Raw genomic sequence first — 27,723 nt, forward strand, 5'->3', positions numbered from 1 at the left:
CATTTGTGAGCAGCCATATGGTTTCAAGCCAATAAGTAGTACTACAGATGCAATTTTTGCCTTAGGGATGCTGATGTGACCTCCATGGACTGCGTGCACACATAGAGGAAAAACTAGAGAGGTAAAGGTATGTACTAAAAAAGAGGGGAATGAAGATTCTCACAGCAAGACAGAATACATGTGCGTGTAAACAAGTGGAATGGTGACATTAGAGGGAGCGGATGTAAAGATAGTAGAGAACTTTAGGGTAAACAGTCCAGAACAGCAGAGGAAATGCATAATCGGGGGAGAAGTGTGTGCAAACAGGTTGGAGTGGGTGGAGAAAAATATCACTTGTGACACATGATAAGAAGGCATCAGAAAGAATGAAAAGAAAGGTGTAAAAGACAGCGGTGAACCCAGCGATGTTGTGATTTACAGACAGCACCAATGAGAACAAGACAGAAGGCAAAACTGGAGGTTGCAGAGCTCAAGATGCTACAGTTCTCTTTAGAAGTGACGAAGGATCAGACTAGGATCAGAAATAAGTACATGAGAAGGACAGTTCATGTCAGGTGTCTTGGAGATAAGGTCAGAGGGCAGACTGAGGTGGTTCAAACACTTTCAGAAGAGAGACAATGAATATATCTGTAGAAGGATGCACAGGTTGGAGCCACCATGCAGGTGGAAGACCAAAGAGGAGATTTATGATGTGGTGAATGAGCATTTGAAGTTAGTTAGTGTGAGGGTAAAGAATGCTGAAGATGAGATTAAATGTAGGAAAATGATTCACTGTGGAAACCCCTCCAGGAAAAAGCTGAAGGACAACAAGAAATAAAGATAAAAAATTAACAATAAAAATATATAACTATATAACAGACCCTGCATGATATATTCTGGTTCTGTGTAAAGAATAAAAAGTTTAAACTATTTAACATTGTTTAACGCTTCACATTTTGACATGTTACACCCACAAAGTTCAATATGTTTTACTGTGATTGCATATTAGAGCTTAATTTATATTAAAAAAGATATACTAACTAGCTATAAAATAATTTAAGTTTTGACAATCTGCAAAAAAAAAGATAAAAGAATCTGAATTATGTTTTTCTACATATGTGTGTATTTTTCAATTGCAACATCTAAGAAGACTTGTTTGTCAACTTGATGTGGAAAAAATGGACACGTACAGGATATAAACACAGAAACATGATTGTGCATGATGTGACAACTGGGTGCGCAGGGTCTAACAGTTTACATAATTATTTCAGTTTGCATTTAATATGTCATAGACCTGTGTTGCAGAACATCATTAAATATCAAGGTCAGTGGTGAGGTTATCCCACTTGCTACAAGGTTGTCTGCAGTCTGCATCATGCATGTGTTAGGTTTGATTAGTTGTGTTAAGGTTTACTGCTGCAAGAATCAAACGAACCTTTTTGCAAGCACACCATTTCCAAACATTTGTTCTGTACATCCACCTGTTCCCATCTTCCAGGTCCTTCCTGCTGCTGCGTGATGAAATGTACAGGTTCCCCGAGGTCAGCGTTAAAGCTCCAGCTTTTAGTGATAATGTGACAATAATTCCTTTCTAGACTGAAGTGAAACGAAATGAGATCGGTTTTGTCCATTACTATCGCTATCAATGATAATAGTAACTATTATAATAACTATAGTTATAATGTCATTATCGACTTAATGACATTAAGTCGTGGTAACGACTTATGATTTTTATTTTTATTGTCCCGTGTCACTAGTAATGCGACTTGAACAGCCCAACAGGAAGTTGTTGTTGTTTTGACCAATCAGAGGGAAAGACCGGAGCTAGAAAAAAGGTGCGCTTCCCCAGCAGCCTGGAGCCACGTTAGCCCAGTCAGAAACCTGGAGCTGGTCAGCAATCCACAACTTGCTGCGGACGCGTATAGGCAGTGTTTTGTTGTTGTTTTTTTAGCATGAGACAAAACCGCTAACGAACTGGCTAACACTATGTGTTGAAGACACCAGTGGAGATGTGTTATAGGCTACACTGGCTACCAAGGACCTACCTGGCTGCCCAGTCTATCGACTGACAGCTGTCACCTAGCTGCTTAGCTCGGGAGCTAGCTAGGTGAGCTAACGGCTAACTGGGGATTCTTTTTTAGGCTAGCAGCCAGCCGGTGTTGGTGTCGTTTCAGCCAGAAAACAATGACTTCTTGAACATTTGACTCCGCCTGTTGGCCAAACCATGAGTTAGCAGAGGCTCTTCAGACAACAGTGTTTGGCATTATTTCAAGCTAGTTCAACTATTTTTTTTAGCTGCAAGGTAGCTTACTGCTATCATTCAGTTATTAAAAAGCTACTGCAGGAGGAAAACACCGGTTCCTCGGTGGATTAGGACCTACTATAACTTGCTGCCGCCATTGTTTTCGACTCTGAACTATTTTTTGGACTTCGGCCTACTCTCGATAGCATCTGGGTGAAATGAAGAAATTTTTTGACTCTCGTCGGGACTTTGCGGGCTCTGGGCCTGGTTCGGGAGCTGGTGGAGGAGGCACTGGTTCTGGCGGCGGTGGGAGCTTTATTGGACGGGTCTTCAGCATCGGAAGATATCAAGTGACTGTCGAGGAAATTGTTGCAGAAGGTGAATTACGTGTCACTTAGCTGCTGTTGATTCATTATCTGAAATGGGAAAGTGAGGTATTGGCACAAGACAACTTTATCGTTCAGAAATTGATTTGGTTGCAATCCTGCTCTTTTTTTTTTTTTAGAGGTCAAAACTGTTGACTCGGGTACTTTTGCCTGAATAGTCCTACTTACAAGTAAACAGTAGCAATAATTTAAATTTAGATAATTTTCTAAATTGTACTTAAGAACTGAGAGTAACAGGACCTAAGGGAATTTTCAGCGAGGTTCTAAAATATATGACCAAGTTTTTCAGTGATATTTACAAATTCAGACTTTCTTGATGCTCATAGTCATTCTAACATTGTCTGTCTACTAAAACATCACTGGGAACCACTGTTGAACAGCTGAGATGTAGTATTTCTAAGTGAATAATGGTATTAAAAAAATTACTTGCAAATTATATGTTAATCTTAAGCATGGGATGGTTAACAAATCTTTGAAAGGTATGCCAGGTTGTTCCATGGTTGTATGTCTTTGCAATGAGAATTTACCATGCTTTGTTAGCTAAGAGGGCCTGTGACTAAATAATAAATGAAAAAAGACTGATTAATTTATCAGTACTCTCCTGTAGAAAGGCCCCATATGTTTGGACACCGTTTGGTTTTATAACCTTTGCTTTTAACAGACAGTGTCGAAAGCAAAGGTTTTAATACAAAGATTTTTCTTTGTATTAACTAAATATTTTTCAGTCACAAAATTTTGCCCTTATGCTCATTCATTTCTGTTAAATCTGTTACACATGGTAACATTAATATACCTGCATCCACCTGTTAGTGTTTCAAGTCAGTACAGTTGTTCACGCTCAGTTGATCTTTGGGGCCATTTTTGGCATTTCTTCGTCATGTTGTTTGTAAACTGTATAGTAGTTGAAGGGCCATGTGATTTGCATCATCCCAAACCCCAGATTGTAGTCACTGGAAAGCCATACTATTGGTGACAAGATGTAATTGATAACTTCGAGATGTGTAATCAGGGCCTTGAAAGACATTGCAACTGCAGATACATAATTGTTGTCTAGATTAGTTGTCCTTTTCACACATTTACATGGATTTGCTGGCGCACCTGTGCAGGAGATTGAATGGTATTATCCTGACAATCGGTTACGTCAGGAGGCAGCAGCTATTTGTAGATGTACTTAGTCATTTAGTCACACAGTCTACTGTAAACATAGACCTTTGCTACATGTTGCTTAAGAGGGCTTTGCAATCCTTCTAATTTCCAACATGCAAGTCAGGTTGGACGGCCAAGACAGCAGGGGTTACGATGTCATTACTCTTAACCTCTCTCACACATTGTCAGTAAATACTGGAGCTGCACAAAATAGTGCAAGTAGATTAACATGACATTATCAGCCTTTATTAATATTGCAAGAGATTATTTGTCCCCATCTGCACACTGCCAGTCAGCTGGTTGACAGAGGCATCCTACACTTTTCATTTGCTTAGGAAAATGACAAAAAAATACTTATTTGTGCTGTGAGCACCATGTCTGGGATTTTATGTTACCTGTTAGGACAGATAACCCAACTAATTTGTGAAACGAATTAATTTGAAGTCTGAATAAAATCAAAATAACCAAAATAACTTTATAATGCAGATACCACTATCTGCATTATAATGCTATCTGCATATAGGCCCAGGCCTATGATTACGTTTAGTGTGCTCAGTTTATAATAATTTCTCTTTTTGATGTTTGTACTCTGTGTAAATTTTCTGCATCTTTTTTGTTAAATGTCCAGTTACTGAAATCAGACCAATCACAGTCAGGTTGTTCCTCAAAACTAAACCATGCAAAGTGGTGCTATTAAAAGGTTGCTAAAATTGTTCTTGCTTTCTACTCTCGCAATTTCTGTAACGGTACAGATGGCTGAATTGTAGCTTCATGCTGTGCTAATCAAACATGAGGCCGCCTGGTCACGTGGAAGAATCTTTGGCTTTGCGATGCCAGACGGATGAGTCAGTGTTGGGCATGGCTCTACCACAAACTGTGTGAAGGAAAAATTATTCTGAAGCTCTGAAGTCACAACAAATGTATACGATTTATCATTAATGCTGCAGTGCTGTCTTAGACTTGAATTGCATTGTCTTAAGATTGAACTGGAGAGCTAAAATAGCCATACTTAAGTGAAAGCTGAAGACTTAAATAAATGACACCAATCAGGCATAACATAAAGGCCACTGGCAAGATGAAGTGAATAACGTCAATTATCTTTTCATCATTGCAATAACCTGGATGCCCTTTGAATCGAGCATCTGTTAGACGGGCTGAACAAACACTTCTGATCCACTTCTGCTTTACTGCTCACAACATTCCTTTTTCTTTAGGCGGTTTAAGTGCTTTTTCATGCTCTTTTATGCACTTTTTATCTGTATTTGTTAAGGGATGTAATGTGAGAATGTTTGTTGAGCCCTTGTCGAGGATTAATTTCTGTCACCAACTGGACATATCGTAAAAGTTTTCTACATGACGGCCTGCTGCTGCTAACATTGTAGGACCAACTGGAAGGGATCTAGAGGAGTCTCAATGGGTCAGGGCTGTTTTAGCAGGAAAAAGAGTCAATGTTATACCAGATGAGTCTGTTCTTGTTTTTCGCTTTTGCTTTTTGCTCCAACTGGCTTTCAGTGATTAGCTGTGCAAGACTTCGAGGAATATTTTTGTTTCTTCATCCTTCTAAGATAATGTATTTAGAAAGCTGAGCTCAGGATTTCTCAGAAGGATGGCTGCTGTTCTTCTTGAGTTTAATGACATACTGACAATTTGCACAGAACATTTAATTGCCCAACTGCAAAATCAAGACCAGCTTTGAGGAGATTTAATCAGTCTATGCTTTAAATCTCTAGTATAAAACTTGGCACAGGAGACGATGGTTTCCTGTGTCCAACTTTTTTTTTTTTTTTAAGACTGATCAGGGGCATAAAAAGTTTCTTTCCAAGAAATTTCTTTATTGAGTTGTGCCAAAACTGACACCCACATTTTAAGCAAGAAAGTCAAGAACTTCAAAGCAAGTACTTCCTTAGTTGGGGTTATTGGATAATGAACCATTTACTAAAGTAGACATGCGTCTGCTCGGAACAGCTGGAGGAATACCAGAGAAAGTGCGACATCATTTTTGTTTGTGCTGTTCTGCACGAAGTCGGGCTTAATATGGTGCTCTGCAGCGTCAACATGATGAACTGTTATGTGTCCAGACAGACACAAAACCTCATCCAGTGCATCCAAAATGTGACTGAAATGCACTTTACTTGCAGGTTTGTTACAAACTAATATTGTGAGAGGCTACATTTTATTATTATTATTTTTCTAAACTGTGTGATATTTGATCAATCACACTTTGATCAAATATTTCTTTGCCTTTTAATTTACGATTGTTTCCAGCAGCAGCATTTATCAGCGAAACGTTTGTTGCTACACTGGACTTTACCGGTGTTCACACGGGTTTCATAAATCAGAAGTGGAATGTTTTGTGCCCAAGTCTTCACCAGTTTTTGATCAGTGAGAGTCAGCAAGCTACGGACACAAATGTGTCTCTGAATCAACTATCTTACCTGCTCACCCAATTTGCATCATGACTGGCATGAAAACCAAAGACGTTGATTGCATTTTGATCTTCTTCCCTTTTTTTTTTTACAGGAGGTTTTGCGATTGTGTTTCTGGTGAGAACTCACCAAGGGCAACGTTGTGCTCTAAAAAGAATGTATGTCAACAACGAACATGATCTCAGGATCTGCAAACTTGAGATACAAATTATGGTGAGTAAAAACAAGCAACTGCGAAAGGGACTAGGCTGCTTTCAGCATTTGGGTCCACTGAGGTTTTGAAATAGGTTACTGTCGTTGCTTAGATGTAATTGGTGGAGCACCCTAGGTCTGAATTGCTCAGTACACAAAATGTACACCAAACTTTTGATGATTTCTAAGCTTATCTGTTTGTCCAGTACCAAACTTTGAGGCCTTTGCCGCTTGGGGAAAAATACACAGTTCCTGCAGCCACACCCAGCATGACTAATGGTGGATGGTAATCAGGATTATTTCTGGTTTTTGGACAGCTAAATGAGCTATTTAGGTGAAAATGATAAAAGCTACTAAAAGTATATTTGTCATTTTTGTTTTTTGTGTGCATGTGCTTTTTTTCGCCCACAGAGAGACCTGGTAGGCAACAAAAACATAGTTGGTTTCCTGGACTCCAGTATAGCAGCTGTGGGAGCCGGAGATGTGTGGGAAGTCTTGATCTTAATGGACTTCTGCCGAGGTAAATCTACCCAACCTGCATCACTTTCTGCTTCTTTTTAACTCGAAGCTCAATTTCCTCCAGAGGCTCCGGCTATCTGATAGCAGCCACATCAACAAAGCTTTACATTCACCCAGTGCTTAACTGCTGTTTTCCTTAAAAAAACGTAGATATTTACATGTGGTTTTTAAAACACAGAGGAGCAAAGTTTAGAGTGTTTGGTAACACTTGATTTCAAGGGGTGTCCATAAGACTGACATGACACTGTCATAAACATGACATAACATCTGTCATGAACATGAAGGAGTCTTTATGAATGTTTATGACAGTTGTCATGAAGTGTCTGATTTTGTAAATAATGACAATTTAATGCAAAGTTGGCACTTTTAATGGACTTTTAATGCAACTTTTAGAGCAACTTTGCATTAAAAGTGTCATCATTTACCGAATGACACTTCATGACAACTGTCATAAACATTCATAAAGACTTCTTTATGTTCATGACAGGTGTTGTGTCAGTCTTATGCACACCCCTTCAAATAAAGTGTTAGTTTTCTTTTTTATCTGTTCAACAAAGATCTAATACCATCTGTAGCAGAAGATGTGGAACAAAGTTAGTGTAATAACTAATGAAAAGATTTGCCCTACATTTGAACAAAAAGTTATTACAAACTTCAAAGATGTGACAAAATGAGAAATGCAAGCTATTTCATAAGATGTGTATTTATAGTGACCAGAAAGGTAATGTGTGCGCGTGTTTATTTCCATTTATGCAGCAAAGCTCTCATTGGGCTCTTATTTATTTTGTAGGTGGGCAGGTGGTTAACCTGATGAACCAGCGATTACAGACCGGCTTCAGTGAAACTGAGGTGCTGAGGATCTTTTGTGACACATGTGAGGCCGTCGCTCGGCTTCATCAGTGCAAAACTCCCATCATCCATCGAGACCTCAAGGCAAGCTTGACTAATTCTTTTGTATGCCTTTGCTACTTGCCGCTAGCTCTTTGTTAGCTGCACTAATTGCTTAAAGTTCTTTGTCTCATTTCTGAAATAATTTCATTGGTTTTTTTTCTCCACATGAAGGTGGAAAATATTCTCCTGCATGATCAGGGGCACTATGTGCTCTGTGATTTTGGAAGTGCCACAAATCATTTCCAAAACCCACAGACTGAAGGGGTTGCAGTCATAGAAGAGGAAATAAAAAAGTATCTATCTTACAAAGTTCAATAAATACCTTCTGTCTGCTTTACCGGAGTCCAAAAGCCAATTTTTGTGGGTTTTTTCACCCCTTAGATACACCACCCTGTCGTACCGTGCTCCAGAGATGGTCAACCTTTATGGTGACAAAATCATCACAACAAAAGCAGATATTTGGGTAAGAATTAAATTTTTTTTTATTATTATTACTTTGAAGGAAATTAACTGCGAGTTTGTTTTTCTTTTCAGTAGACACCATAAAATATGTCTGGCCAATATTAATATTCAGGTTTTTCTTAGCACTGACCTAACAATTTTGACAATTTCAAGTATTTCTTCTCTTTATTGCAAAAACTTTAATACATAAACATCAAAGAAGAAAAAAAGTTAATATTTTTGATTGAGATAGAGGTTATGAATAAAACAGAAAACTAATTTTAAAAAAATTGGGCTGATTCATGTCTTAGGTTAAACTTTGCTGCATCTCTAGTAAAATGTCTTGTTTTTTCAGGCTTTGGGTTGTCTGCTCTATAAGGTCTGCTTCTTTACGCTTCCCTTTGGTGAGAGCCAAGTGGCTATCTGTGACGGTAGCTTCACTATCCCAGACAATTCTCGTTACTCCCAGGAAATGCATTGTCTCATCAGTAAGTAACCTCATGTTTCACCCTGATAAATTATGTCCGAAACTCCTCAAATGTGTGTGAATATTCGTGTGCCTTACTAAAAATGAGTGTCGCATGTTTGTGAACATCTCAGGATACATGCTGGAACCCGATCCTGACAAGAGACCAGATATTTACCAAGTGTCCTACTTTGCCTTCAAACTGGCCCGGCAGGAGTGTCCTGTCCCAAATCTGCACGTAAGTCAGCATTACAGGAGTATGAAGTGAAAGATGAATCGCTTTATAACTTTGCTTGTCTTTCTCTAATAATTTTTATTAAGCTCAAATAATGAATAGTATTGATTGAGCCTGGCAAGTAATAACAAATAACACGCAACCATGTCATAATGCAGCTGTTATTGTCTGGTGGCTTTGTCATATTGGCTTTAATTGTGTCCTTGAGTGCCAGAAAGGCGCCTTTGAAATAAAATGTATTATTATTATTATTATTATTAATTGTCTTTTATTATCTTTCTTTTACAGAATTCCCCAATTCCTTCAAAACTTCCTGAGCCTATCCGAGCCAGTGAAGCAGTGGCCAAAAAGAGTCAAACCAAAGCCAGGTGAGTGGGAGACAAAATAAAATACTTTGAATTATTATGGTGAACCTTTTGGAGCTCTGTGTACTTTTTTTCTAAAATGTGTCTTCCTTACTTGAATTCTCACAACAGATGTGATCCACTTGTAATTGATTTAAGTTGTTTATATTTCAGCTTTTGTTGAGTTGTAGTGATGCAATCGGCACAATCAGTTGTGTCTGTGTGCAGCACACTGAAAGGCTTTTACAAATACCTTTATATGAAGCTGCACAGTGTGATTATCCTAAAGAAGAATCATGATAGCCCTGCTGATACCTGATTTTTATTTTATTTTTCACTCTTTCTGGATAAGTTTAGTTGCAACTAAAACTATAAAGATTTGCAGCACATCTCTTCTACTTTTCTGTAAGGCAAGAGTTGAGCTCATTATGTTTTTGTTCGACATGTACTGTGAAACGAATCACAAGGTGTTCAAAGGTAGAGACGTGCCAAACCAAGAAAAGAGAAAAGAGTATAAGGAATTTTTTCACTATGTTCCCCTTTTTTTTTTTTTTCATTTTTTCCCCTAGGCTAACAGACCCAGTTCCAACTACAGAAACCTCTATTGCACCTCGACAGCGACCCAAAGCTGGCCAGCCGCAGTCGCAGCCTTTATCAGGCATTCTTCCCATCCAACCAGCTCTCACCCCACGCAAGAGGCCTAATGTGGCGACAGGAACACCACCGGCTTTTGGTACAATCTGCTTTGTTGTATTGCTGGTTAGACTACTATTTAGTAGTGTTAGTCCAAAATGCATCCAACTATGTTGGAGCTGATGTATTAAGAATATTAAGTTTATACAATTGTATTCTTACTTAAAACAGCTCTTTTTGTCATCAGTTTTTTCAACATTGAGAAAAATATAAATACTATTTAAAGAGTTTTTTTGGGAGCACAGCCTGCTTAATTAACATGGACAGGAAGTAGCTGAGCAAAATGTCTCAGTCAAGAAAAATGACCCAGTTGCTTTTTTTTATTATTATTATTATTATTATTATTATTATTATTAGAGATGTGCCGATCAGGTTTTTTCCTGCCGATACCGATCACCCATGAGGGCTGATCACCGATATCGATCACATCATTATTATTATTTTTTTTATAATAAACACTACTGGTTACATTATGTGGAAAAAGGAACCATGAATTCACCTTAATTTAGACAAAAACTTGTTTTTAATAACTTTTTCCAAGAAGAAAACTAAACAATACAGGCATTCTGCAAATTGTCCTGCTATCGGTAATACTATCTTTAACAGACTGAAAACATATTAAGGCTCTGAAGAGGCTAAATAATGCAAAGAGCCAAAATAAAACCTCTTAACATTGCCAAAAAAATTCAAGTATTAAGCTTAACATTCAACGGCAAATACAGGTTCCATTACAATAAACAATCCAGAGTTACTGAATGAAAACTTCCTGATAGCATGACGGCTAGCTGATTACTGCTAGTTCTGATTGGCTGTTTCTGACTGAGTGGAGTAATTATGCAGAGCAGGGAGGAGGCAGAGAGTTCGATTATTTTTTTAGAGATTATCTGTCTCATGTTAGGACAGCGAAAGTTTTAATAAGTATGTAAAATGTATTTTTAAGTTAGATGCTGCAGCTTTAAGCAGAGGTTCGGTGTGAGAGTCACTACCAGGTGGAGCAGAAGCAGCGCTCCGTCTGTCAAATATTACCACCTGTAGCGTGTAGCAGCTGTTCAACAGCGAGAACAGAACCACATCGCAGCTCGAAGACTTAAATAATTTTGCGGGTTATTTGTTTAGCTTTCTGACCGTCATGCTAATCCGGGTGAGTGTTTGTAGCTGTGCGCTGCTTTACCTGCTATCTGATCCTCCATATGTCTTTTTTTACTGCAGTGAGTCTCGATGTAGCCAAACTCCGTCAAGTATGGCATTGTTTTTATGTCGTATTGGCTTCGTTGTGTTGATGCATTTTGACGTGCTTCAATTTTCCGCTGCAACACGCAAACTTCCCCTTTCACTCAGTGCATTATAGTTCCACATCGCTTAGGATTTGTTGCTGCGCGTTTGCATGTGTGAAGGAAAGAGGAGACCAGCTGCACAGGCAGGCTGCAAAATGAGATGCAGGTGATCGGTATCGGCAACAGGAGCCAATGATCGACGATCACCGATCATGCACTTTTTCACGAAAATCGGCCGATTATGATCGGTGACCGATCGATCGACAAGCCTCTAATTATTATTATTTTATTTATTTTTTTTTTTGTTTTTGTCCCTACCAGCAGTTGGAATCAATGCCACAGCTGCTGTTCAACCTGCACAGCAAGCTCCAGCTGTACAGGCTGCTCATCAACTAACGCAGACGAGCAACAAGCAGCCGCAGCCTACGACACATCAGCAGGTCCTCATGAAGACACAGCAGGCCTCACCCTTCCTAATCCCTCACAATAACCAGCAGGTAGGAATCCTCCCACTGCTTGAATGAAAAGTCAGTTTGACTGGATCGTTTCCCCTGGAACAACTTTTAATCACAACTGTGTAAATATTACACATTATCTCAGATAAATAATTACCAGCTAAAATGAAGTGTTATCAAAACATCAATATACGCAGTATTAGAATTGCAAAGAGCTGCTTGAACTGAAATAAATGGTAGCCAATTAAATGTTACCATGCCAGTGGTACCTTTGGTAATGCGTGTGGTTTATTGCAGCAGAAAATGTTTCACAAGGGAAATAAGATGCTTCATTGCCAAACATGGATATAGAGAGATGCAGCTTATTGAAAAACCACTTTGGTCAAATGTAAATCATAGATGCATTTTTTTTCCAGTAGCTGGAATTTGCTGTGTCCATATTTTCAGGAACCCTAATTAGAAAGACATTAGCATAATTTATTTGTGTATTTATGTGCTTATCCCAACTCATATCACCATTGTAACATTTATGACATTTTACTCATATCTTGCAGCAGCACGGACTAAATTACTGTCAAAAACAAATGGTATAAGCCTTCATAATATTAAATTAATAATGTTGAGAGAGGATCACTCAAAGTTATTGGTGATTAAAATTATTTCTACCAGTTATGGCATCCTGGCTCGAATGAAACTGGTTTTAATTACACTTAATATTTAAACCCATGGAAACGGAGTGGTCTATTTATATTTCAGTGTGATGTTGTTTAGTTATTAATTTTCAATTTTCCTTCCACGATGTAAAACTAGAATTTCCTTTTGTGTTTTCACAAGTAATGAACAATGGTATGACGGTAAGCCTTTCTCATAATTGGTTGTGTGGTTATTCCAATCGACCACAGAACCTGCAGCACCAACAACAAACACCCTCCCATGCATCTGCTGTGCTGCAGTCCAAAGCTAAACCTGTTTTCCCAGTTTCCACTCTGCATCTTCAGCAGCAGCATGTAGTCCACGAACCAGCCGCAGCTCATCTTGCTCCCATTCCTGAGTCTGCAGTCATTTCTCCTACAGCTGCCCCAGAGGTTGTGGTAACATCTCACTCCTGCTGCTGTTTGCAGCTCTTTGGGTCGGGGCTGATTATTATTATTATGAGGTCATCTCTAACGAATCACATCCCGATTTATTTATTTTTTCTGTTTTCTTCCTCGTCTTAGGCAGTGAATGTTCAGAAATTGAGTGTCAATAAATGTGTTTAAGTCGATGAGAAATTGTATGCTTTCTTTTCTAGCGATTTTCTCAACATGGATTGTCTAATTATAAATCACAAGTTCTCCTGAGTTTACTTTCAGTTAACTTTTTTTCTTCTTTCCATTAATTAATTAACATTCTACTTAATTTTTACAATATTATACCTTGTTTTTCAATTCATAAATGCACATAGTTTTTTCTGATCAGATTTTTGTAATGCATTTATAGGTGAAAAAACTGAGCAAAACAAAGAGTGATGTGACGATAAATTCGAAGACAAAACAAATGAAAGTAAAATGTACAAATGTTTGACAAACAATTATTTTCCCACATGTGGCTTTTTTGTCTATCTGTTCATTTAATTAACTGAAAGTAAGCAACTTCTTCTTCTCCCCAGAAGTGATTTAATTTCACAGCATGGTTTCTTTGATTTAACTTATTTCCTCCAATAACACTTGCCTTATTTTTCCTCTAACTGGGTTTTATGTCTGGGGTTGGATTCTGTTTTGCTTTCCAAGTTGATGGTAAACTTTGTGTTGCCTTTTGGAACCTGACCTTCTGTGTCCATTTGCTTCTCATTGCAGACCCCAGGCAGAGAGATGCACAAAGCTGGCTCTTTGACACCTCCTTCGTCACCAAAGATGGCCCCAAAAAGTGGCCACAGACGAATCCTGAGCGATGTCACCCACAGTGCCATCTTTGGAGTCCCAGTCAGCAAATCCACCCAGCTGCTCCAGGCAGCCGCAGCTGAGGCCAGCCTCAACAAGTCCAAGTAAGCAGAATAAGCTCTTTTCAGCAATCCAGGAATAAAGAGTCCTTTTTATAGCGTAGAGCGAGTCTGGGAGGCCAGAGGGAGTTCATTCATACGGCAGAACGCAACAGTAAGATAAATGTCCCTTTTTACATCCAGAAGAATTGGGCTTTAGTAGCACCAGTTAATTCAGTCTTGAAGCTCACTCAGTGAGTGCTGCACACGTAAACACTCTACACCCTCTATTCAGTTTCACTTGGCTTGTTTAGCCTCATGTATTTAAACATGTTTGTGTTCCAGGTCAGCCAGCACCACTCCTTCTGGCTCCCCCTGCTCGTCCCAGCAAAATGTGTATCATCCAGGTGGTGACGCTCCATCGGCGCTCGCTGCACCAAATGCTCAGCCTGGCTGGAACCCCTTTGGAGATGATAATTTCTCCAAGCTAACTGCGGAGGAGCTGCTCAACAAAGACTTTGCAAAGTTATCTGAGTGTAAGTTTTGTGCTGCAGCATGTACATCCACTGGTTGTCATTGATCTAAAACACTGTGTTATTTCTGCACAGCTGCTCAGCCTGGTGAAATAGACCTCACCTCCAGTGAAAGTCTCATTCCAGAGCTCGGGGCTTTTCCAGGTAAAACATTACAGTATTCTTCTCCAAGCTGTCCGATTACTTTATTATATTACCCAAATGTTTTCTTTGATATTTTACTGTGATTGGGTCTGTGTCTCCAGCAGTATTAAGTGGCATTGCCAGAGGTGATGTGTAGCAGCTTTGTTGCTCATATGCTCTGTTGTTTTTTTATGACAGTTAGATATATATACTCCTTATCTAGTTGCACCTTTCAGTCATTTGTTCTCAGTTTTTATTTTTTACTCATGTTTTTTAATATATGGCTCTAGTTCTGCTCACTGTACTGTTTGGTTTATTGTTTCTAAGAGCAAAATCAGAATGTGTCATGTCTCTGATTCCCTCTGACTTTTGGACGTAAATATTGTACAGTGTGTGTAAAGTATTAAGACTGTCAAAACTATTGTTTTTCACAGACTTTGCAGTTCCACCAACATTGGATTGTTGTTGTTTTTTTCTAGACCTAGATTTTGTGTGCTGAAGTTCAAAATGAATTAAATATATGGACTTGAAGTGCTTTTATCTAAAAAATGCACCACGTTTTTGAAAACTGAACAGGTTTTTAATGGAATTATAAGGCTTGGGAAGTTCCTTGGAATACTCAGTGATCACTTTTGCCTTGACTCTGGACACTGTGCTCCATACTAGAAGCACCTGTATCCATCACCAAATTGGGGTTATTGCATGAAGTTGCTCTCAGAGTATGTTTGGATTCCACTTTTTATTTATGGCATTGTTTATGCAAAGTTTTGAGAGACTCTTAAAACGTTCTGCATGGAGCTTAATTAGAGAAGACGATGGCCAATCCTGGTTCTTCTTAGTTCTTCATAACATTCCAGCGTATTGTAAAAGTTTCCACTTCACTGTATTTGCCAAAACGCTTAAACCTCCTTGCTGCCATTTCTTGACGAGCTTTGGTGGCAAAACAATTTTAGTTGGATATTTTTTAGGAGATGGACTCTATTGGGGACTCTGAAGCTTTATTTTAAGTTCTGGGTGATTTGACAAATTGTTTTTATTAACAGGAGCGTCCTTGCCTGCAATGTCCATTTTATGTATATTTATGTATTTTCCTTGGAGGTAAATAGTGACTTAATTCACCACTGCCTGTTAAAAAAAATATTCTGCTGCTCTTATTCCATCAGAATGACAGCATATATGCTAGCTGTGGAATTAGCATTATTAGCTTCTCTGTCTGCTTTAAATCTTTCCCCGGAGCTAATTATAAAGTGATTGAAATTATCCTACCAGGTCATTTTAGATCAAGCCTAAATAAAACATAATGCAAATATTTTTTTCTTTTATTAAATACATTTTCTTTAATTATGTTTTTGATGATCTAATCATTCTACTTAACACAAACTGCCCACACCAAAACAGGAGCAGTGAAGTTTGCACACCGTGCTATCATGTTGACGTAGCTCACAGCCTCACAGTGGCTTCTTGTCCATGTCCATGAATAGACACCTTAGATACAGCTAGATGGCATCTCACATGCAGCTCTGCGCTTTCACTGTTGCATGGCAACGCGCAGGACAAATTCCCTTTTGTTAATTGGATTGCTTTACTGCAGGAAGAGGACTTACCAGAGCCACAAAGAACAAGTGAAAGTTAATTATATTGTCATGTTAAAGTGATGATCCAGCATGTGAGGCTCTCCTTAGATTAACCTTTGAGCAGTAGTCATCTTTGTATGTTTAAACTAATTTGTGCAAGTGCTGTTCAAAGTAATTTTGTCCTATGCAAAGAGGATGTGATTAATCTTTCACACCCTTCATGACTCATCTGTTAGATTCACAGTAACGTTTACTCGGATAGCAGTCACAGTCTTAACATTTGCTGATGAAGTAGTTTTATGGAGCACTTGTTAATATACAAAAATTGGGAAAAAAAACTTTTTATTGTCACATTTTAATTCCCAGCACCTTTATTTTTTACAAATCCAAGATTTGTGTATACCTTTTGATACATTTTGGCCTTTTTCCCTCATAGTCAGGGCAGGAAAAGGTCACATCTGCTGTGTCATTTCCTGAGTCAACACATTCCTTGTGTTAAGGTCTCTTCCACACCCCATTTTGACTCGTAGCACTTTACTTGTAAGTATGAGCAGCAGCCACCGATTGGTGGTTTTGTGCATGGATTGCACCCCACTTCAGTTTGTGTTGTCCTGATAACAGATGTTTCTCCTGATTTAAAACCATTGTATGTGACATGGTAAGCTAACAAATTTTACTGTAGGTTCTTGTAATGATGAAGAGTGTCAGTACTAGGATTCATTTTTTTAATATAAAGGAATCGTGCTAAAACATGTTCTTACAAGGTTTGGAGAAAGAGATTTGGTGCCCTCAATTTTTTAGCATAGCATTATTTAGCCATTTGAATGGACAGCTGCTCTACTAACTGTTGTGTATTGTGTGGCAGTGTTGAGTTGAACTAAATCCATTAAGGAACCATGTAAAAAATATGTATTTGTTTTACTACTGTGCACTAATGTTTCCCCTGCGGTCTAAAAAAGTTTTCAAATAAGACTAATGGATGTCTTAAATATTATTCCATTTTTTTGGAAATCAAAATTTTGTGGCCCTTTGTACTTACTGATTACTCGTACTAACATTTAGATGAATTTACTCACCAAGAATGCACCCGTCCCAAACAGAGCCAGCTGGTTGTTTGTTCTCAGCCGTGCTGTTGATTAGAATAAATGAACCATGCAAGGACACACTGCGACTGCCACATATGGAGACGTAGATGAAATGCTTCCTATTTGCATTTAGTGTTATATCAGCCATATGAGCACAGCTGAGAGCTTCAGTTAAATCAGGAAAAATACTCCTTCTGCAAACTGCACTTTAATGTTCAGCTGTTTTGGATTTGAATTTGATCAAACTGGCTGAGGAGGGATTTCTTCCCATAAAGCCGGAATGGTTTAGCTGGTTGACGGCTGTGGTCCTGATCCAGTCAGGGCCACAGCCAGACAGCATCTCACAACCACCTTATGCCCAAGGATTAAGTTGGTGCCACTGGACTTTAGCTGTTTAGATTTTGCTCTGACTGTAGGTACAGACATGTTTTGTAGGACTGCTATTACTCAGTCATTTGCAGATCTCATATATATTTAGTGGATTGCCATCTTCTCTTCGCTTTGACAGAAGAAGCTAAAAAGACATGGGGCTTTTGTCATACTAATACCCCAGGGAAATGGAAAGTACTGGACAACTAATTGAAAAGCAATTAGACTGAGATCCACTTGAAAAAGTGAAGCATAAATGTAAAAAATGCTTTGCTTACATTTGGATTGTTAAGTTTGCCAATAATTTTGGTAAGCTTGTCTTTTTTTTATTACTTTCTGGAGACGTTTCAGGATAAAATTATGCTCCAGTGATTAAAAGGATTAACTGATTTTATGACTTATAGTACACAATGTGTTGAGGTTGCTGTAACTGAAATGTAAAAAAAAATGTATTGCTTGTCATCTCTTTATCTATAGATGTGTTTCAGTTTGGCATTGCTTTAACAAAGTCTAAAGCAATGTAACATTATAATGGAAAATATTTAAAACTCCAATATGCATCATAACTGGTAACAGACCCATGCATATATCATGTTGCATTAACTTTCCAGCTGGTTTTGAACTTACAGGATATTCCCCACCCCAGCCATGGCCTTTTCTGTCTTTACAGCCGTCTCTGCTGTTTAAACTTTACCTTTAATAACATAAAGTTACCTAATTTTTAAAGTGCAATCAATAATACTTTTATAACAAATTTATACCAGTAATGATTTCTTGGTTAATGTCAAGTTGTCATAGCAAAGACATTTTGAATAATGTCAACTTTGTATTAAAAGTGTAATTTACCGAATGACTCTTTATGACAACAGTCATAAATATTCATGAAGGCTTATTCATGTTCATGACATGTTATGTCATGTTTATGACAGTGTCATGTCAGTATTATTCACCCCCTTCAAATAAAGTGTTACCTCTGTCTCTCACTCATTTAGAGAGTGATACAGAGACTGAAGTCCGCTGAATTTTCTCTGCTACTTCCTGACATTTTACCCTTCTCTGTGGCTCCTTCAGTACTTTTGCAGAAAGTTTTATGCCCTGTTGCAGTCCCCATGCATTTCTTCCAAATTTCACATCTTGGGCTACTGAAACACATTTGAATGTGTTGTTTGCTTTAGTCAAAAAGTCCAATAGTGAGTGGGTTTCAAAGGAAATAAGGCCATCAGTTTGCACCCAACTACATTTATGTTGTCATGTCTATTACTAACAATCATATTTTTTCTGTGTTGGTGTAGCAAAGGCTGAGGTGTGTGTGGATTCCTTGATTCCTGGTTTGGAAGCTCCTCAGCCTCAGTGCCATTCAGGTCAGCCAGAACGTATTGCTGCCAGCATGCCAGGTCAGCATTCTGGACCACAGATTAAAACAAACAAAAAAAAAACAAAACTAACTTGTGAGATTGAATTATCCAAGGCTGATTTTTAGTCAGTATATAAGTTTAGCTAGCCGCTGGGGAAATAATGTTGTTAGCAGTGATGTTTGGCTCTGGACTCTGGGTGCTTTAGTGTGTCATCTTGACATGGAACAAAATTTTAAGTGTGAGTCTCTGAATTAGTTTTTTGTAACGCTATTTTTGGTAGAGATGCACTGAGATATTGGCTCATGATGAGAATCTGACTATTTAGCTTGATCAGTGGGTCTCAGTGAGTCAGAGACTCAAAAATCCAATATTTTTCTGAGCAGAAAACGCATCATATGCAAGTACAAATAGGTCTTGCTGACAGCAACATTCTTGGTGTGGAAGTTGTCACTGGGTTTACTATTTTCAGCATGAGGGATATTCTTAAAAGTGAAGTTACAAGAAACAAAATCAAATAAGCTTTTTTTTCTGCTGATGAGTGCTGACTGGTCATGTAGCAGATTACAGGAAGACTGCAAAGTTACTCTGTTTCATTGCTTAGATTAGTCTACTTCTGTTGCAGACTGAACTTTTAGAAAATGATGATGGCCTTTTGGGCAGTATTCAGACCTGTTTTCTCTTGCGATAAACACAGACTGCTAACCATGCTAATACCTATCAGAAGATGCCAATTCACTTCAGCTGCTAATGCAGCTATTAAATCATTTAGTGACTGCAGGAAGGTTAGAACATGTTTGAATGCTGTTCCTCAAATTGTCCTTGAACAATTGAATCTGCCAAAATCACTAAAAAACGAGGATCAAAACTCAACCTGATTTGTTCATCTTTACTTTTGGGTTATTTATACCTTGTTTCCTCAAATCTAAAATTCAGCATTCAACATTTAGTCAAAGCAAACATGAATACTTTTTGGAACTAATTTCTGCTGTGTTGCTCTATTTTGTTGTGTGAGCTTGCTTTACTAACAGACTGCATCTTCCTTTGCTATTCTAACATGTTTATTTTCCTGTGGTCCTTTGGCTACGCTTCAGATTCTTTCACTAGGGAGGCATCTCTGCTGGGCTGTGATTTGCTAACTCATACTGCTGCTGGAAGCCAGCCTGTCTCAGCACTCCCTTCCTCCTTCTCCTCTGGCCCTCCTGGCTGCGGCTCCGGATCCTGTCTGGAGGATCTGCAACCCAGTCAGGCTGCCGGTAAGCCCTTAGTTTTGCACCTGAGTGTGTGCTGGGTGTGTGAGCCTGTCACTTTAAGTACCTCAGAAAGCAAAGAAAGCAGTAACTTAGGTATGTGTCATAGATAATGGAATGGATAACAACCTCAGGAACCTTGGCTTCTTTGTTGACGCTCTCAAAGCTGTGAAACTTTGATTCTAAGACTGACTCCTAAATCATCTGTCTCTGTTTTTTATTTCCACACACTACTTTTTTCCTGGCTTGTCTTCCCTCTCTGAATTAACCGTTTCCTCCTTCCATTTCTACCTCACTTGTTCTTCCTTCGCCACAGACTCTTTCCTCTTGTCTGGTGGGAAAAAGGGCAATGATGAAGAGTTTGACCCCATTCCTGTGCTCATTCCCAAAAACTCAAATCAAGGTAAGTTTTAAAGAAATTCAGGGATTTCACTCACACCTGGTAAGACAACAAAGATGAATGAGCGGAACCCTAGTTAACTCACTCTAGCTTGTAACAGTGATCGTCAGGGTGTGTTTGTCACATCAAGGCCCCCAACCCACCTCATCAAGCTCTCACCTTACCTCTTTTCTTTCCTTCATCCCGAATGTTAAACTGCCATTGTTTCCCAATTGGAAGGTGTATTGGCTCTGTATAATTCATCTTGAGACTCACTTCATATTAGAGCGGAAAGTCCTTACACTCACCTATGATGATGCAGCTGTATAAACATGACCCCAGCTTATTCTTTGCTTCTTTCTCTCTCTGCCTCTGTTCATACTTTTTTTTCCTTTCTGCTCTGCCATCATTTTCCTTCATCCTCATCCTCATGTCCTTACTCATAATTTTCTTCATACGATCCCCTTTTATTGACTTTTTCTTTTGCTTGTCTTTCAAAACCTCCCTCGGCTCCTCCATTGTCCATCTCTGTCTCCTCTCTTTCTTTCTGGCACGTTTTTCCAGGTGGTCACACTCACAGCAACAGTGGCAGTTCAGAGTCCAGCATCCCCAACTTGGCGCGCTCCCTTCTGCTGGTGGATCAGCTCATCGACCTCTAGAGGGGTGGGAGAGGTCGAAGGGGCAGAATGCAATCCTAAAAAGAAAAAAAAAAAAAAAAATGAAAAGGGTGTTGGAGAGACAGGCACTTACTGTATCAACCTGTTTGAAGTGAGGAAAAGCCAGCATGGATTGGTTCAGTAGAGCCTTTCTGTTTATGTGCCTCCTTGGCCTCAACTCCATCTCTAGCAGCGTGATAAGCTGGTTTCATGCATCTCTGCTGGCCGTTGACATTTCCACGCTGGTAATTTTATTTCTTTCTTTCCTTTTCTGTTCATGGCTGAGCATATCGTCTGCTTCTGTCCTGGCTTCACCATGGTCTTTTTGGGGTTTTCTTTGTTTTTTCATGCTTCCTTGTTCTTGCAATAATGTCCCTCGTTGATTTATTTTTATTATTTTTACACCCATGGTGATTGACTGTCATGGCGTGCACTGCTTGGTCACAGGTCCTTGGTGTTTTTTGTTCGTTATCATGGTTGAATCTCGAAATAACTGTCAGGAACGTTCCTGCGTGTCGAGGTTGGTGAAGAAGTAAAATTGAGAATGATGTAGACCTTTTGATGGAGTCTTTTTAACAAAAGATTTGGACTGGATCAAATAAGATGGGACATTAAGGAACCACTCAATCATTTACTGCTGCATTGAACAAGTTTTTTTGAGCAACACGAAAGGGGATTTGTTTTAGTTAATTTAACCCATTGTGTTCAAACAGACTCAATAGGATTACAGAGCATATAGCCGTAGGAATTTATATCCATTCAGTCCTGTGCTGCTATTCCCATGTGCATCTTTCACATTGAGGTAGATTATAGTGCCTTGCAAAAGTATTTCTATACCTTGAATATGTCAATGTTTTGTTCACATATAAAAACAACTTTCAGTGTATTTTTAGGGGAATTTTATATTATACACCAGTACAAAGTTGTATAATGAAGTAAATTTAAAATTAAATTTGAAATTACTTGACAACTAAGAATTGAGGCACTTAGCATCAGAAGTAACTTGGCTGTTAAATTGAGTCATGGATATCCTGTGAAGGACTCAAATGTTGGAAACATTTTAAAAAATTGATTGATTTGACTTGAACCTTTATGTTTGTTCACTACTTTGTGCTAGTTTATCACATAAAAACCCAACACAATACATAGAAACATGTGGTTTTATTATGTCAGAATGTGGTATAAATGCTTTTCCAATGCACTGTATAAGTAGTTGTATGCAGATTTCTTTGTCTGAATAACATGAAGGGTGTTACAAATGTTAAAACTACAACAATAATGGTTGTGATCTTTTGCTTTTTAAAATGTGAAACGCTTGAACTTTGGCTGACTAGTTTGACACAAAGATATTCTCCTGATCAGCCTTTTTCATAACACAACATGTGTGTATTAATCAAACTGGTGCATTTTCTTTTGTATTTTTACATTTTTTCCAACTCCTATAACACTAATGTGAACAGACGGGGGAACCAAAGTGAAATGAGATTTTATAATCCTGCTGTTGGCGATGTAATGTTCTGCTCTCGGGGTCAGTATGAGTGAGCAGACTTTTTCAGTAATCACCCTTACACTGAAGGAGGTTAAGTGCAGACACCGCCAAGTGTTTGTTTTCTGTGGGACAACAATGATCTACCATGCTCTTAGTCAATTCCCTCTTCCTTACTCGTATTTATATTGGCTAACTTCAGTGCAAAAATATCCTATTGCTCAGTTTCATTTTTTTTAGCCCTTTTGATTTTAGATTGTTTTATTGTATATTATTTAAAGGCATTATATCTGTCATAGTGTGAATAATACTCATAGGGATTTAGTCCAATATGTATGAGCGGTCCCTTCATTTAACATGCTGAACAACTTATTTAGATTAAACACGCATATTAATTAAAGTGTATTTAGATGTGTAAATGATGACCCAGCCTGTTCAGTTTTCCATTATTTATTTCTCTCCATTCATGTCGATCATTCAGCTAGAGTTTTTTGATGTTGATGCACTCGATACATGAAATGGTGTGCTTCTGAGTTGTTTGCCCAGATCATATTTTTAGCACTTTGTTCCCATTGTACCACTGATATGTTACTACCATTGTGACGGCAGATTGTTGTTGTGTTATAAGAGATGTTATGACGGAGTGTTTTCTTCCCGATGTCTCTGGAGCACCTTTGGTTCCTTGTGACTGCCTGTTTTTATTTATCAGATAATGAGAGAGAGTTGAATGGCAGCTGTACAAAAAAAAATGCATTACATTTGATGACAATCATTGCAGTTTATGTTGTTATATGTAAAAATCCCACCAAGTTCTACATTGAATTATGGATTTTATTTTGTCAAGGAAGTTTAACTGCATTTCTGTACACTGTAAGCTTATTTTCAAGTGTGTTTGACCTTGCATTTAACCTTGAACTGCACATTTCCTTCTGTTTTGCCATCACTGCTACAGTTAACGGTTTATGCATAAATCTCTTTAAGAAATCAAGTTTAATTCCTTTCATTCACAGAAAGTCACATGGTTAAGAATTAGCCGTGGTAATTAACACCTTTGCAATTGTATTATTCAATCATTTTTGATTGATGCAGTTCTATATTATAGTTCTATAATACCTAGAGATGCACTCATCAGAATTTTGAGATTTCTGATTCCCAGTTTTTGTAAAACTTTGACCTCGTAGCAACCAGTACCTAAACAGGTAATTATGATAATGCTAAATAATAAACTGAGCTATTGGAAATGTAATAAAGCAAATAACATTACCAATAATTTTAAGAAGTTATGGCATTATTTACCAGTTAGTAGTATTAAAAGAATCCTCTGTAAATGTAACCACTTTAGCCAGTAATGTAATAATACATAAATACGGCCTCATATTTAAAAAAAATAACACTTTCTGTAGTTTTTGTACATCATAAATGGGTATTGTAATTTTCATGTAGCATATTCAGTCATCAAAGTTATGTAATATAAAGCACTCTACTCTTTATAATTGATTTTGTAAGAGCTCATTTAAGATTTAGTTGTACAAAATCTCAATCTACAGTATTGCTCATATACTTTAAATTCAGATATTTAAATTCATATTTTAGGAATATTACTACATGTCTTAGTGATATTACTAGGTAGAGTGTGCTGGAATTCAGAAAATGATTGCGTGTTTGTTCAGGGTTAGATGAAAAAGGAACAATGAATAATGTGTTCATTTATTCTCTGTATTGAAAAGGACCACATCCTGGTTAATAAGTCATTATTGGTCATATCATTTTGGCAAGTTGCCACCATAATACATTAATTATCTATAAAATTATTGTCCTTGGCCATACATTAGTTGCTTCAAATCTGTCAATGTTTTTTTCATCACATGGTCGCCATATCACATGAGTTTTTACACCTTTATAGTGAATCTTTTTCAAAAGACTAAAAAATCTTTTCCTGGTGCTCTAGAATGCTTTAAAACAGAGGTGTCCAAAAGTACTGCCCAAGGTCAATTTGTGTCCCCTGACTACAATTTAAGAATGTTAGATGTAGCCTGCCACTAAATTTCCAGAGGCTGTTTTTCTTACTCAAAACCAGACCTGACTGCACCCAAATCTGCATTTGATAAGTGTGTTTAAGAAAATAAAAACCTGTCAAAATGCATTTCTTTCAATATTGCAAATGTAAAAATTGTTTCCCTCAAAAATTACTTTATTTGACTAAATTATTACATGTGTAGTAAAATTGTTCAGAATTGTTGTCCAGAAAAAAAGTCCCAAAATTTATGGGGTCTTTAATAATAATAAAAAAATAGCATCGTTGGGCTGTGTTATGTATCACAGCTCAATAACTTGGACTGTGATCGGTACAAATGCGTTGCATTAGAAAGTAATTGGGAGCATTATAAAATGGAGCATTGACTAATAAAAACAAAACACAAAAGGTGCTTTCCTTTTAATGGCTTCAACTAACATCTCTGCGAGAACTACCAGCTAACACCTTCTGCCAACACCTCTGAGGTAAGACTCGCCTCCCTCCACTAATCTGTCCTAACCTGTCTGTCCCTATTTTCAGCTTATCTGTGACGATTTTCCCCACTTGTTTCCACAGACTTGCTAACTGCATCTAAACTCCTCACATTTTAAATCATTCTTACTAAAATTTCAAAATACTGCTTTATCCCTGACATGGTTTAGAAGGGTTAGATTGAGACCTGCAGCTAAATTGTGGAAACAAGACTTTTGATAGCATAGCTGCTAAACTTGTCTGTCCTATGTGGCTTGTTCCTCCTAGAAGAGTGTATTTTGTAGTCTTGTGCTGGTTCGTCATTGTTCCGTCCTTTTGATCTGTAAGTGACAGATGTGTAGAGAGGGTTTGTTGGTCACAGGTGTGAAGTAACTAAAGGCTGATGGTGTGGTTGACAAAATGTTCGACTTGTTACTTTCTGGTGGTGTTTGTATTATGTAATGTTTTTTTTCTTCTTCTTTTGTGTCTTTGTTGTATAGAAGTACAAGGGGAGAGTAATGGCTACACTGTGCTAGAAGAGGGACAGGAGGTTGAAGAAAATTATCTGAATAATGAAGGCTGTGAGCACTCCAGCGATGAAGACGTGGAGAAGGCGGAATTTAACGAGGAGCAGGAGGGGAGAGCAGTCGAGAGTATCGCTGCTGTTCAAGACTGCAGTGGCTCTAGACCTCTACTGATGGACTCTGAAGACGAAGAAGAGCATGGACCTCTGGTAGCTCACCATTCATCCCTGGCCCCCAACACAGCACCAGCACAACAGCCTGCCGCCTTCTGTCAATTGACGTCAAGCGCCTTTGCTCAGAATAATTCCTGGAATGTAGCAGAGACTGGTGTCACTCCAGATGTCTTTTCCAAAGCCCCCTTCCCGACTTCGCAGGAGGACTCCGCTGATGTTTTTGCCAATGCTCCATTTCAACGTGCCCCTTTTGTAGCTCCGCATCAGCTCGATGTGTTCTCTCAGGCTCCCTTTGGAAAAAGAAAGGAGGTCTTGGCTGCTCTGCCGAAGACCTCGTACCCACAAGCAGCTGGAGGTCAGACTCTAACCTCCGATCAAGGTGTGCTGGGACAGGTAGCTCAGCAACCGTTCCGCCCTCAAGCTCTGGCCAAATATTCCCGACACTTCGAAGGATCCGCAGCTGAGCAGCCGATGGCAGCTCCCGGTTTGAGCAGGCAAGCTGTCGGACCGCTTCAGTCATGGACGTCAGAAGTTAATGCTGTAGACCCGTTCGTATCTGCACCCTTTCACCTCAAAGCACCGCAAGAAAAGCCCTGAACACACACTGAGATAGCAATGTAGCAGAAATTTGCACCCATCAATTATGCAAACTGCAACTGGCTTTACTGCATGCTATCACCAGCGCTGCAGCTGGACTGCAGGCCTTGAACAGATCTCATCCTCAACTTGCTAAAATGAGATCGGGTAGTGCGAGTCCCCGACCCGTCAGTCATCTTTCATCCCAGTGTGCATCTACACGAAAAACAATGTTGGGTCAACCATTTGATTGTTTTCCTGTCTACCTCAGTTACTTATTGTGAGGGAGTTTGTTCAGAAGCTTTTGCAATTTTCTTTCCTGCACATTTAAGATCGACTGTAAAACTGTGATCGATTAGCACCCCATACAGTGGTTGTCTGAGGGAAACTATTCAGCATCATAATTTCACAGAAGCTTAACAGGTAGTTAAAAGCAGATTGCATCATTAGAGAATGTTCAAACCATCTAAATGTCTGTTTTGATGGCCTTTTAATCTTACTTGACTTGTTAATGGATTGGATGCTGGAAATATTTAAAACAGACTTTTCCATTATCATGTTTTAAAATAAAATCTTTTGGCTTTTCATCCAAAATATTTGCTTTTTTTTTTCTCTGTACGCAAAATGTTTGTCGTCACTGTTTGATGGTGAGATGTTTTCCTGTTATGTGTAGCTCTGATTTTATTGCTAAGTAAAGGATAATTCAATAAAGCAGATCACAAAAATCTTTCTGTAGGTTCTCAAAAAAAAGCTAAACATTTTCAACACATTATTCGAGTAGATTCACCTGCTGCATGAAACACGTCTTGCCCATCCTAAAGCTGCTTTCACATTTGATTGCACTTGCTTTCAGCACCAAATACTACCACTGTCTTTGGTGCACAACATCATAATGTAACACTATATGAAATAAATCTATTACTTCCAAAATGTGCACAAACTGACACATGCAAGTCTGTAAAACTGACATGAAAATGTTTGACTGTCTTCAGCACTTAATCTTTGTAATTCCTGCCAGGGATTGTAATAAGTGTTCTGTGAGAGCTTGAATAGTGCCTGATTGATGACGTGTCATTTAATTTATAGCATTCACTGTTTGAAAGTATTTTGTGGTTTTTCTAGTTTATACAATCTTTTACACTAATTGTTTCCCGCCATGGCACTTTTTTGGAGAGGGAATCCATTCTGTTTCAACCCAAAGGTTAACTTGTGTTTCTCTGTTTGAAGTTCTCCCCATACAGTCTCACCCAGCCTAAACACATGAAGATTGCACAAAGTGACTGACACGGAGTCAGGGTTCTGTAAGAATGTGTTCTGTCAGCTGTAAATGAGTTTTGAGTGCTGTTGTACACCTAACCTCTGAAGGAAGAGCAGAAAGTCCTGTTGGACAATAAAGCAAAAGCACTCAGAATACTTGTTATGCTGCACAGCCTGCCTTTAAAAATGTCATAAGCAAAAATATTAAATGAATGTAAATGAAATTTTGCACACGTTGCTTTTCTTTCTATATTT

General features: G+C 38.4%; 1 protein-coding gene across 7 annotated transcripts; it reads left to right on the plus strand.

The window, feature by feature from the left end:
• The first annotated feature begins 1,789 nt into the window (after positions 1 to 1,789).
• On the plus strand, positions 1,790 to 27,692 carry aak1a (AP2 associated kinase 1a). 7 transcript variants are annotated; one of them, XR_014088882.1, is made up of 20 exons: positions 1,790 to 2,599; positions 6,274 to 6,392; positions 6,783 to 6,891; positions 7,681 to 7,823; positions 7,953 to 8,074; positions 8,163 to 8,244; positions 8,578 to 8,710; positions 8,823 to 8,926; positions 9,212 to 9,291; positions 9,837 to 10,000; positions 11,556 to 11,731; positions 12,592 to 12,774; positions 13,525 to 13,712; positions 13,992 to 14,182; positions 14,255 to 14,323; positions 18,623 to 18,724; positions 19,777 to 19,938; positions 20,249 to 20,335; positions 20,876 to 21,212; positions 25,439 to 25,566. XR_014088882.1 is itself a non-coding variant. In XM_008419035.3 (19 exons), exons 1-19 carry the CDS (start codon positions 2,440 to 2,442, stop codon positions 26,230 to 26,232), a joined length of 3,168 nt encoding a protein of 1,055 aa, XP_008417257.1. In that variant the 5' UTR covers positions 1,790 to 2,439; the 3' UTR covers positions 26,233 to 27,692. The 7 variants fall into 7 exon arrangements, 6 of the variants coding, with proteins under 6 accessions (XP_008417257.1, XP_008417258.1, XP_008417264.1 ...); XM_008419035.3 differs by lacking the exon at positions 20,876 to 21,212 and having other exon boundaries at positions 25,439 to 27,692; XM_008419036.3 differs by lacking the exon at positions 20,876 to 21,212 and having other exon boundaries at positions 18,623 to 18,691; positions 25,439 to 27,692.
• Positions 27,693 to 27,723: the final 31 nt, after the last annotated feature.

This window comes from Poecilia reticulata, chromosome 9, assembly GCF_904066995.2.
Source record: "Poecilia reticulata chromosome 9, P_reticulata-male-v2, whole genome shotgun sequence".
In the NCBI taxonomy this organism is placed as follows: domain Eukaryota; kingdom Metazoa; phylum Chordata; class Actinopteri; order Cyprinodontiformes; family Poeciliidae; genus Poecilia; species Poecilia reticulata.

What these genes read in the sequence shown, in the direction of transcription:
- aak1a (XM_008419035.3), top strand. Translation starts at nt 2,440, where the DNA reads ATGAAGAAATTTTTTGACTCTCGTCGGGACTTTGCGGGCTCTGGGCCT. An exon ending in CTCCTACAGCTGCCCCAGAG is followed by an intron (nt 12,775 to 13,524) that starts GTTGTGGTAACA and finishes TTCTCATTGCAG; the next exon opens with ACCCCAGGCAGAGAGATGCA. An exon ending in GCAACCCAGTCAGGCTGCCG is followed by an intron (nt 19,939 to 20,248) that starts GTAAGCCCTTAG and finishes CCTTCGCCACAG; the next exon opens with ACTCTTTCCTCTTGTCTGGT.